The 14,341-nt window shown below is 38.1% G+C and overlaps 1 protein-coding gene across 1 annotated transcript in view; it reads left to right on the top strand.

The window, feature by feature from the left end:
- Positions 1-14,341, top strand: part of PKHD1 (PKHD1 ciliary IPT domain containing fibrocystin/polyductin) — a 593,425-nt gene that overhangs the window by 532,135 nt on the left and 46,949 nt on the right. Inside the window, exon 61 of the mRNA XM_049894022.1 lies at positions 11,199-12,216. Coding sequence (XP_049749979.1) covers positions 11,199-12,216 — 1,018 coding nt within the window. The remainder of the gene's footprint in view (positions 1-11,198; positions 12,217-14,341) is intronic.

Here is a 14,341-nt window from a genome sequence, read left to right as displayed (position 1 = left end):
CTTGATGACCTTGCTTTGCCTTACACCTCCCAGCAGATGGGAATGGCTTTAATCTCCTATGAGGGAGGCTCCATTCACCTACATGACACTCCAGCCATCCTTCCTGCTCCATGGGAGATAGAGCCTTTCAACCTATCAAAACCCACCTTCTTTAAAAATGCTCTGGACCCTGTACCCCCTTAGTCTCTCAGGGTGCTTACACCTTCAGACATCCACTTCCTTCAACCTCAATCTCTACCTTTTTATGGGTTCAGTATTATCTGCAGAACTTCAGTTTTTGCCTAAACACAACTGTCCGTCTTTTGTTTCTAGTGCATTCTATGAAGCTCTGAATTATCATGGCTGTGAATTTGTTGCTCTTCCCAGTCGTATCTTGAGTGTCAGACTGATTTACTCCAATAAAATTTAAAATAATTTAAATAATTGTTTAAAAGGACCTGCTTTCACTTCAAGCAGAGTGTTTCTTTTGTATGGAATCTTTGTCAAACCGTAAAGCCTTCCTGCTAGAAACAGGCCTGCATTATCAGAGATGACTATATCATTGGTGGTGTCATTTAGTTTTAGCTTCCTTTAAAAAGGGAGGATTTTCTATAATTTACTCAACCCCCGTTGAGTAAATCTTACCTGTATGTAGCTTTTTCTCCTTTACAAAAAGGTTGGAGCAGCCCCTTCCCAATCATGTCATTCTTGTGCTACTGCCAAAGAAACCTAGACACTGGATTAGAAGAAGCATATATTTCATAACTCTGGGTAGCCTTAAAATATAATCAATATGTTATTTATCACAGAATTTTTTTGCACAGTGTTATTCCTAGGACAGCAAAAAGTATAGAGTATATGATTTTGGAGAAAAGGTGTCATAACTTGTTTTACAGTTTATTGAGAAGATCTGGACCAAAGAAGCAACTTAAATGTTTTTTACACTTGGATCAAAACAGATATGTCCTCTATTTGGTGGTAGTGGTGGGGTGGCTGGGAAGAAAGGCATGATGAGAGTATTTATGATAACCAACATTTCTTAAAATTCTCCTTTTGTAATGAGGAGTTACTAATTATTAGCTGTGTGAAGGTCATAGTGGCAAGTCTCCAATCAAATGTCAGAGAAATCAGAATGCATGTGGTTTCTTCATAATAAGATGTTCATACACAGAGTTCAAAACATAAAATTGGGAGAAATTAGGAATAGAAATGATGCACGTAATTGGCATTGCACTAGTTCCTGTGAAATCAGGAAGGTACCTGGCTAAGTATAAACAAGCAAATAAACACATATTTGAGTACCCGTTTTTTTTATATTTAAACCCTAGTCCCAGCACGGTGCTTAATAATAATAAGGCAACTTTCTTCTTATCATCGAATGGAGGAGTGATGCAGTTAGTAACAAGATCATCTTTCTGTTAGAAAGTAGAGCATACTGAAAGAATCCCAGTAAATACTTATTCCATTCCTTACTTCAGTTTCTAGAGCTTATAATCCAACTCATACACAATTGCAAAGGGTTGTAAAGATTTGATGAGGGCAGTGGTAGAATTCTCTGAAATTCTGCTACATGGGATTCCAAGGTTTGATTCCTGGCCAGTATACCTTAAGGGCAGCCAACACCCATATGTCATTGGGGGCTTGTGTGTCGCCGTGATATTGAACAGGTTTCAGCAGAGCTTCTACACTAAGACAGACTAGGAAGAAAGGCTTGGCGATCTACTTCTAAAAAATCAGATAATGGAGACCCTATGGATCACAATGGTCCTATCCCACTGTACATGGGGTCGCAGTGAATCGGGGGCTGACTTAACAGCAGCTAACACCAACGGCATAAAGATTTGACAGTGACTTTTCATACTCTATCACCTTTTTCCTGAGCTTATTTATGGACACGTGGCCTGAGTTCCAGACTCAGGAGGGGATACAAACGCTCTACCACACATTCAGCAGAGATCATGCCTTTCCCGAACTCTCATTTTCAAATCCTCTCTGACATTTTCCCAATTCAAAGCCCTCTCTTCTCCTTTGTTCTATCCTCTCTCTCAAGATCCTGCCTCCTGTGTGTCTAGCCTAACACACAGAAGACATACCCTTCTTCATTCATTTCCACTGCTGAACAAGGGCATGGAGAACTTTGACTTCTGAGCACAGAGATGGGTGGGGGGAAAAGCCTTCATGGTGAATTGACTTCTGGTAGGAAGATTAGATGAATGAGTGGGTGGGTGGGTGGGTGGATGAATGGATGGATGGGTGGATGGGTGGGTGGCGAGGTGGGGGGGTGGGGGGATGCATGCATGCATGCATGCATGCATGCATGGATGCATGGATCCATGGATGGACGGATGGATGGATGGGCGGACGGATGGATAGATGGATGAATAGGTAGGTAGCTAGGTAGGTAGATAGACAGGCCTCTCTATCACTGGATCTCTGTGAAAGCACACCTACTCCTCACTTATCAACTGTCTTATTTGACATTTCACATTTATGACAATAGTAAAAATTCTACTATCTGACTATTTTGCACATTAATGATGTATGTCTGGCAGTAACAAATGCTGAGATACAAGACAAGAGTAACACTGGATGTGATGGTTAAGATTATATGTCACCTTGACTAGGCCACGATTCTCAGTGGTTTGGGAGTTATGTAATGATGTAATTTGGAAGTTATGTAATGATGTGGTCATCCTCCATCTCTGCGTAACTCCAGTTTTTGCATAATGACCTAGTCTTTGGAACCTAACTATGCCTATAAGTGAGGAGTGGGTATATACATTCCACTAGTACAGCTACTGTACTTTATTACTCCAAATGAGTGTCTTGAAGACTGTATGTCATTACTACAAAAGAATACTTGAGCCACATTTTAAATGGTCCTTTTTGTTATTTTTGCTTTAGAAGGCTTATGTCATCAGGAAAGAGGAAAAAACTCATGCCTACATGCATGTTTATTTAATGAATGAATAAGTCAAGAAAAAAATGCTTAGCACATTAGAATCTTCTGTGAATGAATCAGTTATGTGATTCAAGAACAGGAGAAAATTTGTATAAAAATTATCAGTCATAATTGCCATCTTATGGTCTCATGTGTAATAGTTGGATTTCCTACAGTATTGATCTATCATATATTAGCATCAATTCAGGAGTGATATTCACAATGAAGTTTTATAATATACTTGATTATAATTGTTGTGATGAATTGGCTTAAAATGTACTTAAGCTATAGAATAATAATCTTTATAACTCAACACTTGGTAAGAATAGATAAAAGTGATTTGAAGATTCAGAGTTTTATTTTTGAAAAGAACCTTATGTATCAATCGACTAATACGTATTAGTTATTGTGTTTGAGATGGTGTGTTGAGCTCGTTGGTAGTTTAATTATGAGATATAGGTCTTGGCCTTAAGAAATAATCTCTTAATCACACTGATTTCTAGTAAGGTTATATGATTTATCATAGTACATACAGTTAGTAACAGAACATGATTTAGAATCATATCAAGTAGGATAATCTTTTTATTTGGGGGTAGGTCCAAGAATTTAGCAATATGTGGAAGTCAAGAGGTTAAGCTCTGCACTGCTAACCAAAAGGTTGGCTGTTTGAACTCACCAGCTTCCCCATGGGAGAAAGATGTGGCAGTCTGCTTCTGTAAAGATTACAGACTTGGAAACCCTATGGGGCAATTCTACTCTGTTCTGTAGGGTTACTATGAGTTGCAGTCAACTCCACGGCAATGGGTTTGGTTTGTTTTTTTATAGAAGTCAAATTAAAAGACATTACATCATTACATCTCCCAGGAGAGAAACAGGAAGAATAAAACCAGAGATCTTTAAAACTGGATGGAATGTGAATAATGTCTCTAAATTAATCAATGGCGTCAACATGGCTGAAGGGGGCAATTAGTATTAAAAAAAGAAGAGTAGGCTGTAGAGTTTAGAAAAGGAAAATCAACAAGATTCAAGGATTGTCTATGAGGGAAGGCCACCTAACTATATCATTTAGAAAAGGTATAACTGTAGTAGGCATTGGTGCATAAAAGTTTCAAAGCAATTTCCATGGTCATTAAGATCATGCAATTAATTCCTTTCTTCCTGGTTTGGTGCTTTTGAAGATAATTCTTTTAATTAATTAATTAATTTTCATTGTGCTTTAGATGAAGGTTTACAGAGCAAATTAGTTTCTCATTAAACAATACACATATTGTTTTGTGACATCTTTTGCCAGCCCCACGACAAGTAAACACTCTCCCCTTCTCGACCTTGGGTTCCCCATTACCAGCTTTCCTCTCCTCTCTTGCCTTCTAGTCTTTGCCTCTAGGCTGGTATGCCCATTTAGTCTCCTTTTGTTTGACGGACCTGTTTAATCATTGGCTGAAGGCTGAACCTCAGGAGTGACTTCAGTACTGAATTAAAAGGGTGTCTGGGGGCCATACTCTTGGGGTTTCTCCAGACTTTGTCAGGCCAGTAAGTCTGAGCTCTTTTTTGTTGTTGTGAGTTAGAATTTTTTTCCACATTTTTCTCTAGATTTGTCTGGGACCCTGTATTGTGATCTCTGTCAGGGCAGTCTGTGGTGATAGCTGGGCACCATCTAGTTATGCTGGACTCAGACTGGTGAAGGCTGTGGTACTTGTGGTCTGTTAGTCTTTTGAACCATTGTTTTCCTTGTGTCTTTAGTTTTCCTCATTCTTCCTTGCTCCAGACAGGGTGAGACCAGTGGAGTATCTTAGATGGCTGTTCTCAAGCTTTTAAGACCTCAGACGATACTCACCAAAGTAGGATATAAAACATTTTCTTTATAAACTGTTATGCCAATTGAGCTAGAAGTTCCCTGAGACCATGGTCCCCGTAGCCCTCAGCCCAGTAATTCGGTCCCTCAGGGCGTTTGGATGTGTCTATGGAACTTCCATGGCCTTGCCTTGGAGAAGTTGTCCTGGCTTCCCCAGTAGTGTGTACTGTCTTACCCTTTACCAGTTATCTATTGTCTATTTAGTGTTTTTTCCTCCCCCCAATCCCCTCCCTCATAACCATCAAAGATGGTTTCTTTTTCCATGTAAACCTTTTCATGAATTGTTATAATAGTGACCTCATACAATATTTGTCCTTTTGTGATTGGCTTATTTCACTCAGCATAATGCCCTCCAGATTCATCCATGTTGTAAGATATTTCACAGATTCATCATTGTTCTTTATCGTTGCATAGTATTCCATTGTGTATATGTTCCATAGTTTGTTTATCCATTCATCTGTTTATGGGCACTTAGGTTGTTTCCATTTTTTGCTATTGTGAGTAAATGCTGCAATGAACATGAGTGTGCATATGTCTATTCATGTGATGGCTCTTATTTCTCTAGTATATATTTCTAGGAGTGGGATAGCTGGATCATATGGCACTTCTATTTCTAGCTTTTTTGTGGAAGCACCGTATCATTTTCCAAAAAGGTTGTACCATTTTGCATTCATACCAGGCTTTGCATACAAGCATCAATCTCCCTGCAGCCTCCCCAACATTTGTTATTTTCTATTTTTTGATTCGTGCTAGTAATGTCAGGGTGAGATGGTATCTCTGTGTGGTTTTGATTTGAACTTTCTAATGGCTCATGCAGAAATTCAACCCAGAGTCAGAAGAGGACATGGAGCCAAGGATATCACTGTTGATATCAGATGGATCCTGTCCGGAAGCAGAGAATGCCAGAAAGATGTTTACCTGTGTTTTATTGACTATGCAAAGACATGTGACTGTGTGGGTCATAACAAATTATGGATAACACTGCGAAGAGTGGGAATTCCCGAACACTTAATTGTGCTCACGGGGAACCTATACATGGATCAAGAGGTAGTCCTTTGAACAGAACAAGGGGATGTTGTGTGGTTTAAAGTCAGGAAAGGTTTGTGTCAGGTTTGTATTCTTTCACCATTCTTATTCAATCTTTTTGCTGAGCAAATAATTGGAGAAGCTGTACTGTATGAAGAACAGGGCATCAGGATTGGAGGAAGACTCATTAACAGCCCGTGTTATGCAGATGAAACAACGTTGTTTGCTGAAAGTGAAGAGGACTTGAAGCATTTACTAATGATCAAAGACCACAGCCTTCAGTATAGATTACACCTCCACATAAAGAAAACAAAAATTGTCACAACTGAGCTAATAAACAGCGTCATGATAAACAAAGAGAAGATTGAAGTTGTCAAGGATTTTATTTTACTTGGATATACGACCAATGCCCCTGAAAACAGCAGTCAAGAAATCAAAAGCTGCATTGCATTGGGCAATTCTGCTGCAAAAACCTCTTTAAAGTGTTAAAAAGCAAAGATGTCACCTTGAAGACTAACTAAGGTGCACCTGACCCAAGCCATGGTATTTTCAATTGCCTCATGTGTATTCGAAAACTAGAAGATGAATAAGGAAGACTGAAGAAGAATTGACACCTTTGAATTGTGATGTTGGTGAAAAATATTGAAAATACCATGGACTGCTAAAAGAAGGAACAGATGCATCTGTAAGAAGTAGAACCAGAATTCTCCTTAGAAGTAAGGATGGTAAGATTATGCCTCACATACTTTGGACATGTTATTAGGAGGGACCACTCACTGGAGAAGGACATCATGGTTGGTAAAGTAGTGGGTCAGTGAAAAAGAGGAAACCCCTCAATGAGATGGATTGACACAGTGACTGCAACAATGGGCTCAAGCATAACAACAATTGTGAGGATGGCACAGGACTAGGCAGTGTTTTGTTCTGTTGTACATGGGGTTGCTATGAGTCGTAACCCACTCAACCGCACCTAAGAACAACGACAGTGGCTAGTGATCTCCAGCATTTCTTCATACGCCTGTTAGCTGCCTGAATGTCTTCTTTGATGAAGTGTCTATTCATATTCTTCACCCATTTTTAATTGGACTGTTTGTCTTTTTGTTGTAGAAGTGTTGGATTTTCCTGTAGATTTTAGAGATTAAACCTTTGTCAGATTTGTCATAGCCAATTTTTTTTCCCCAGTCTGTAGGTTCTATTTTTACTCTTTTGATGAAGTCTTTTGATGATCATAACTGTTAATTTTTAGAAGATCCTGGTTATCTAGCTTATCTCATGGCATTTGTGTATTGTTAATTATGGTTTATATCTTGTTACTACCCTGTGTGTCCTTACTTATAGACATGCTTAGGTTCCAAAGACTAGGTCGTTTTGCAAAAATCGGTGTTATGCAAAAATGGAGGATGACTACATCATTACATAAGTTCAGGATTACATCATTACATAACTGCCAAACCACTGAGAATCATGGTCTAGCCAAGTTGACATATAATCTTAACCATCGCGTCTAGTGTTCCTCTCGCCTTGCACCTCAGTGTTTGTTACTGCCAGATGTACATCAGTAATGTGCAAAATAGTCAGATAGTAGATTTTTGCCTATTGTCATATGTGTGAAATGTCAGATAAGATAGTTGATAAGTGATGGGTAGGTCTTTGTTGAAGATCAGGTGACCATAGGTAGGTTGATTTACATCTGTGTTCTCCATTCTGCTCCATTGGTCAATGTGTCTGCTGTTGAGCCAGTACCAGGCTGTTTTGACTACCATAGCTGTATAGTAGGCTCTGAGGTCAGGTATTTGAGTCCTCCCACTTTCTTCTTCTTCAGTAGGGCTTTAGTTATCTTTTCTTTATTCAGACGTATAGGTTCATATAAATCCCGTTACACATTACTCCATGAAACAGTTAAAAATTGTTGCTTTTAAAAGTCCTACACATTTTAAAGAAGTTAAGAAGAAAATAGAAGTAAATCGTATTTACTCAAATATTTACTGTTTCCTGTGATCTTTATTCCTTCCTGAAGATCCGTGTTTCTATTTGGCATCATTAACCATCTTGGAGAATTTTATTTGCATTTCTTTTAGTGCATGCCTGCTGAAGAAAATAAAAATATAATTGGAGTCCAGTCCAGGTCTGAAGGAATTCACTACTTTATAGGGCAAATACCTATACTAAAAAAATAGCTATAATTCAGGTAATGATACATCTCAGTATGCCCAAGAAGCTCCGGGTGTAGGTCTGTTGCCCTTGCATAATTATTAATAGCACTCCTTTTATTCTTAAATTTCCAGTTTTTGATGATAAATAGTGTGATCCCCATTTCATTAATAAAAGATAGAAAACAAGAAATGCCACCAGAGTGATGTGCTATAGGAAAGATTAATCCCATAATTGTAGGGTTGGGGAGGGGATGGCACTTGTGCTGCCATGGTAGAATGTAGAATATAGATTGTAGAATGTGGAATTACATAGTTGGTGCAAAGAATATTATAAGCCAAGTCATGATAAGAAAAGCATTGCTCGTGTAGTGAACAGAAACTAGCCTAGTTGGCTTGAAACTTAGGGTTTCTATGCAGAGTGGAAGGAAATTAGCTTGGATAGATGCGTTGAGCCCAGATAATGGAGTAAGGGGTAGAACTCCTGGAGTGATAAAGAAATTTAGAATGTCTACTGCAAAGCAATGGAGAGCCATTGGATATTTTAAGAAGAATGGTATGATTAAGTGAGTATTATAAAAAGCTGGATACTCATATTTCAAAATTCTTTTAAGTTTAAGAACATCAATATCTCTTTCTGTATTTTTTTTTGCATACCTGTATGTATTAATGTATCTAAGATACTCTTATATTGAGGAATGTCGTACAGAAACAAACGAAAGCAAGTTTGATTATATTTTGTTATTTTGTTGTGTTGTTGATGATGATGATGATGATTATGGTGATGCAAAAAGAAAACATGTGCCCTACCAATGAAGTAACATTTTGGTAATTAAATTCATTGATACAATGGACAGCTTTGACATATATGTCTAATTATATCATTTGGAAGGAAGGATATAAGAGAACGTTAGATCATGCACCAATGTAATATTTTCTATGTCAACAGTAATTCAATTTTCTTGTTCTGAGCCTTAGGCTATTTTGATGAACTTGCACTAAGGCAAATTCAAAATATTTAGAAAACAATACAGAAAAATGCTATCAATACAAATTTTAAATCAAAGAAACTGTGCTTGTTGGAGGATAAAATATTTCTGTGAATTCAGAGTAAGAAACTCTAGATTCATAGAAAGGAGGATTAGAAACAGGTAGGATTAATGGGTCAAGGGATAATGCTTTCTTTTTTTTTTTTAATTTTTATTGTGGAAGTTTACAAATCAAGTCAGTCTCTCACACAAAAACTTACATGCACCATGCTACATTCTCCCAATTGCTCTCCCCCTAATGAGACAGCCCACTCCCTCCCTCCACTCTCTCTTTTTGTGTCCATTTCACCAGCTTTTAACCCCCTCTACCCTCTCCTTTTTACCCTCTCATGTCCTCTCCAGGCAGGAGATGCCAACATAGTCTCAAGTGTCCACCTGATCCAAGAAGCTCACTCCTCACCAGCATCCCTCTCATCCCATTGTCCACTCCAAGCCCTGTCTGAAGAGTTGGGTTTGGGAATGGTTCCTATCCTGGGGGCCATGACCACCGGTGTCCTTCTAGCCTCAGTCAGACCATTAAGTCTGGCCTTTTTATGAGAATTTGAGGTCTGCATCCCATTGCTCTCCTGCTCCCTCAGGGATTCTCTGTTGTGTACTCTGTCAGGGCAGTCATCGATTGTAGCTGGGCAGCCTCTAGTTCTTCTGGTCTCAGGATGATGTAGTCTCTGGTTTATGTGGCCCTTTCTGTCTCTTGGCCTCATAATTACCTTGTGTCCTTGGTGTTCTTCATTTTCCTTTGGTCCAGGCGGGTTGAGACCAATTGATGCATCTTAGATGGCCACTTGCTAGTGTTTAAGACCCCAAATGCCACTCTCCAAAGTGGGATGCACAATGTTTTCTTAATAGATTTTATTATGCCAATTGACTTAGATGTCCCCTGAAACCATGGTCCCCAAACCCCCTCCCCTGCTATGCTGGCCTTTGAAGCATTCAGTTTATTCAGGAAACTTCTTTGCTTTTGGTTTAGTCCAGTTATGCTGACCTCTCCTGTATTGTGTGTTGTGTTTCCCACCACCTGAAGTACTTCTTATCTACCATCTAATTTGAATACCCCTCTCCCGCCCTCCCTTCCTCCCCGCTTCGTAACCATCAAAGAATATTTTCTTCTCTGTTTAAACTATTTCTTGAGTTCTTATAATAGTGGTCTTATACAATATTTGTCCTTTTGGATAATGCTTTCTTTACATGTGTGTTTTGTGCCCCAACCATTCTCAACTTGGTCTCTACTTAATGTCTACAACTCCCAAAGTCACTTTCTTCTTTTTCTCTTCTTGCATTTATTTACTCTTCACATATAGGGAAAAAAGAGAAAGTGAGAATTATGTGGTCTGACATTCCAAATCCTTTACAATCTGGTCAAGAACACACTTCTTCAGTTTTAATATACCTCCATAAATTCTCTGGTCCAGCCCATCAATTTACCTTTCTTCCCAGTGACTCAAATCTTATAACATCCTTTTTCCCTACTTTTCTTTCATTATGGATCCCTTAATGATTATTTCTTTTTCTTAATTCTTGTACTTCTTCAGCTGTTTTTACACTTAGCTATTACACTTTTTTTTTTAACACAAATAACCCATGCCTTCTGTGTTTGTTTGCAACCCACCCCTTCTTCCCACGAGTTATTTTCATAAGCATGCTATGCTAATTTTTACAGCAGCACATGGAAGAGGATTCACATGGCGGCCCTCATGCGGATTCCTCAGAGCAGGGGGGAGGGTGCAGTTGGCAAGCAAACACAGAAGACACGTGCTATTTGGGTAAACACATGGACTATACATTATTAAAATGACATACATTATGTAACATATACATTCAAAATATATTAAATGGCTATAAAGGTCAGCTATTCTAACCTACCAGCTGCTCCTTAGGAAAAAAGATGTGGCAATCTGCCTTTAAAGATTACAGCCTTGGAAGCCCTTATGGGGAAGTTTTACTCTGTCCTATGGGGTCACTGTGAGTTGAAATCAACTAAAGGGCAACCGTTTATGTCTTTTTATATGTATAACCCTAGACTTTAGGAACTTTAAGCACAGGGATTATGCTCTAGACTTCTTTGTATTTCCAGTATCTAACATTATATAGATGTTCAAACATGTTTTATTAGGTTATAGATGATACTGAGAATGATGGACTACAAATCATCTTTGGAAAATTGTGGCTAATATGTCAATTGATTATTTTTCTTCATTTTATAGGTACATTTAGGGAAGAACAGAAATGCACGTACCAACCACTGATGCAAGGCTACATCTGTAAACAGACTGACCAAGTGGTCCTAATTCTTGACAGTGCTGATGCCGGTTGGGTGATCGGGAAGTTATATCCAGTTGTATCTGTGACTGGTGGTTTTGTGGATACCTTTAGTAGTGTGAATGCCCACACTGTCTGCTCTACATCAGGGTCCGTGTCTACTTTCTATTCCATTTTACCCACCAGGCAAATCACCAAGATCTGCTTTGTGGATGAGACTCCTCAAGTTTTGCGTTTTTTTCTTTTGGGGAATGAAAGCACCTCCAAGTTTCTCTTGGCTGTATTCTACCATGAACTCCAGAGACCCCATGTTTTCATAAGGGAACGTTTCATTCCACCTACTCTGGTTCATTCAGCTTCTTCACTGCTGGATGAGTCTGTTGGTGCTAACCACTTCAGCATCATGGATAACCTCTTGTATGTTGTCCTACAAGGAAAGGAACCTATTGAAATACGCTCAGGTGTTTCCATTCATTTGGCTTTCACCGTGATGTTTTCAGTCGTGGAAAAAGAATGGGAAACAGTGATCCTTCAAAGACTAACTGACCTCTTACAGATTGGCCAAGACCAAATTAGAATTATTCATGAGATGCCTGGCAATGAAGAGACCATAAGGGCCATTGCTGATAGTAGGGCAAAAAGAATACGCAATTGCCCAACTGTCACTTGTGCCAGTCATTATAGAAGAGTTAGTCAACGTAGACCTCTCATGATACAGACGAGCTCATATAGAGTTGAACCAACAACCACTGTGGAGACTATCTCAAAAGTGATAGTCATTGAAATTGGCGATTTGCCAATAGTAAGGAACACTGGGCTGACTCCATCCCTATCAAGTAACAAATTACAGAATTTGGTTCACCAGCTTATTACTGCTCAACAGACTGGAGTGCTAGAAAGTGTCCTGAATGTGACTATTGGGACCTTAATGGTGACTCAGTCGAAGGGAGTCATTGGCTATGGGTAAGTACTAATTATAACAACTCCTAAATGAGGGCAGATTTCTTGGGCCCATATTGAATGTCAGTCTTCTTGCACTGAATCATATAACCAGTTTACTTCTTAAGAATAAAAAATTAAATAGTCATACAGATTTAAATTCTCAATTTTAACATTCTTGATCAAATCCACATTCTTCATGATTATTCTATTTCCCAGGGTATTGGAGAGGTTATAGTTCAGTACCTTCAAGTAAAAATTATGTAGAAAGAGATCTTTCTAAAGTAATTTGTTTTCGGTTCATTTGTTCATTTGTGCAATGAATTTAAACAGTAGGCTAGGTTCTGCGGTTGCAAAGGTAAAACAGATATGATCTTCATTCTGTGGGACAAAAGCACCATTTATCAGAATACCATAAAGCTATGAGCTAAAACCTGAACACTGAGAGTAATGGAAAAAATTCTGTCTGTAAGGATTGGGGAAACGAAACCAAACCAAACTCATTGCTGTTGAGTCGATTCTGACTTATAGTGACCCTATAGGACAAAGTAGAACTGCCCCATAGAGTTTCCAAGGAGCACCTGGTGGATTCGAACTGCTGACCTTTGGTTAGCAGCCATAGCACGTAACCACTATGCTACCAGGGTTTCCTGGGATTGGGGAAGGACCTTTAATTTATGAAAATTTAGGAGAGATGACCAGAAATTTGCTAGGCTAAAGCAGTGACCATGATAAGCTATTGTTTAAGATAGGATTACAATACCTCCAAAAGAATAGCTTTGTCAAATTGTGTAAGGCAGGAGCATCATTGCTGCCAAATATGTTTATGGCACAGACCTGTACCGTGCCTATAATGTGCTTTGTGTTACATTATGCTAACTCTCTGAAAGCTCATATTTTGAAGTCCTCCACCAGATTTGTATTCAATACACATTTCAGAAGTAAATTTACCTGAGTGTTCCCAGTGCTTAAGAAACAAAGAAGTGCATGAAGTATATAATAAGGGAATGGCAAGTATAAATTACTCTCACTCTCATAGACTGAGTTAGCCAAGGAATGAATTGGCCAGCCTAAGTTCATCTAAGACATCAATTACAGTGTCAAAACAGTTAAAGTCATGAGCTCCAATTTGTAGCAAATGCAAAGGAAGAAAAAAAAGGTACTCAAATTTGAGAGACAATATGAACAGGTCATAATGCTTCAGAAACAAATATAAAACTAATCATCTCACAAATGCATGCTGTTTTGTTATAAAGGACTTTGGAGGGGTAAACACGGATATTTCATATAAATTATCAACACCACTAGAAAAATAAGTGTAAACATATGCACATTTTGAGTTGATATTGGATCCCTGAAACAGGTAAAATTGTTTAGATTCTGGGATATTTTACAGAAAGAATTTTTAGAATGTGCATATTCTTTTAAGGTAATTATGCTATTATTTCTTTCTCATCTTGTGGTGGTGCTAATACTTGTAAGTGATTAATTTTTGATTGATTGTAATTACTTTTATACAGCCAACTCCAATGGACATGAACTTCAGTATAGCTGAAGTAAAAAAAAAAAAAAAAAAAACAAATGAGAGATGCCTTCACACTTTGAGTATATTCAATACATTGATCGCCTTCTTATACACAGAGCAATTTACCTGCATGAAATTTTAGATAGTGTTTTTACATAATATTTTCCCTATCAAAAAAAAAATTTTTTTTTTTTATACAATGGAGATGTCCTCTTCCCTGTCATACTTTAATATTTAGCGAACATGTTAAAAAAAAGAAACTCAGGCAATTTTTCCCCCCTGGATTCTGGTAGATTTGAAGGCCCTTAAGAATTGCTTAAAGTAAAAATTACTTATAGTTGCATGCTTTCTCATAATCTATTAAAACTTGTATTTTTTTTTTTTTGCCAACCATCAAAACTTTACTGTCTCACCTATGATATTTCTGTATTACATATGAGAATCAGGAATCTGACAAAACTGATGCTAATACATCTTAGTTTACATTTAGTTTTTCTCTTTCATTAGCCCAGGTGTATTTATATCCCACTGAGTTTGTGTAAGTATATTATGAGTATAGGCAACTAGAGAGAGAAAGGATCAGTCTGTTGCTAAATTTTATTTAGATTTTGTGGTATGGAGTTT

Source organism: Elephas maximus, chromosome 1 (assembly GCF_024166365.1).
Source record: "Elephas maximus indicus isolate mEleMax1 chromosome 1, mEleMax1 primary haplotype, whole genome shotgun sequence".
NCBI classification, from domain to species: Eukaryota; Metazoa; Chordata; class Mammalia; order Proboscidea; family Elephantidae; genus Elephas; species Elephas maximus.
This window is presented reverse-complemented; position numbering and strand designations above follow the sequence as displayed.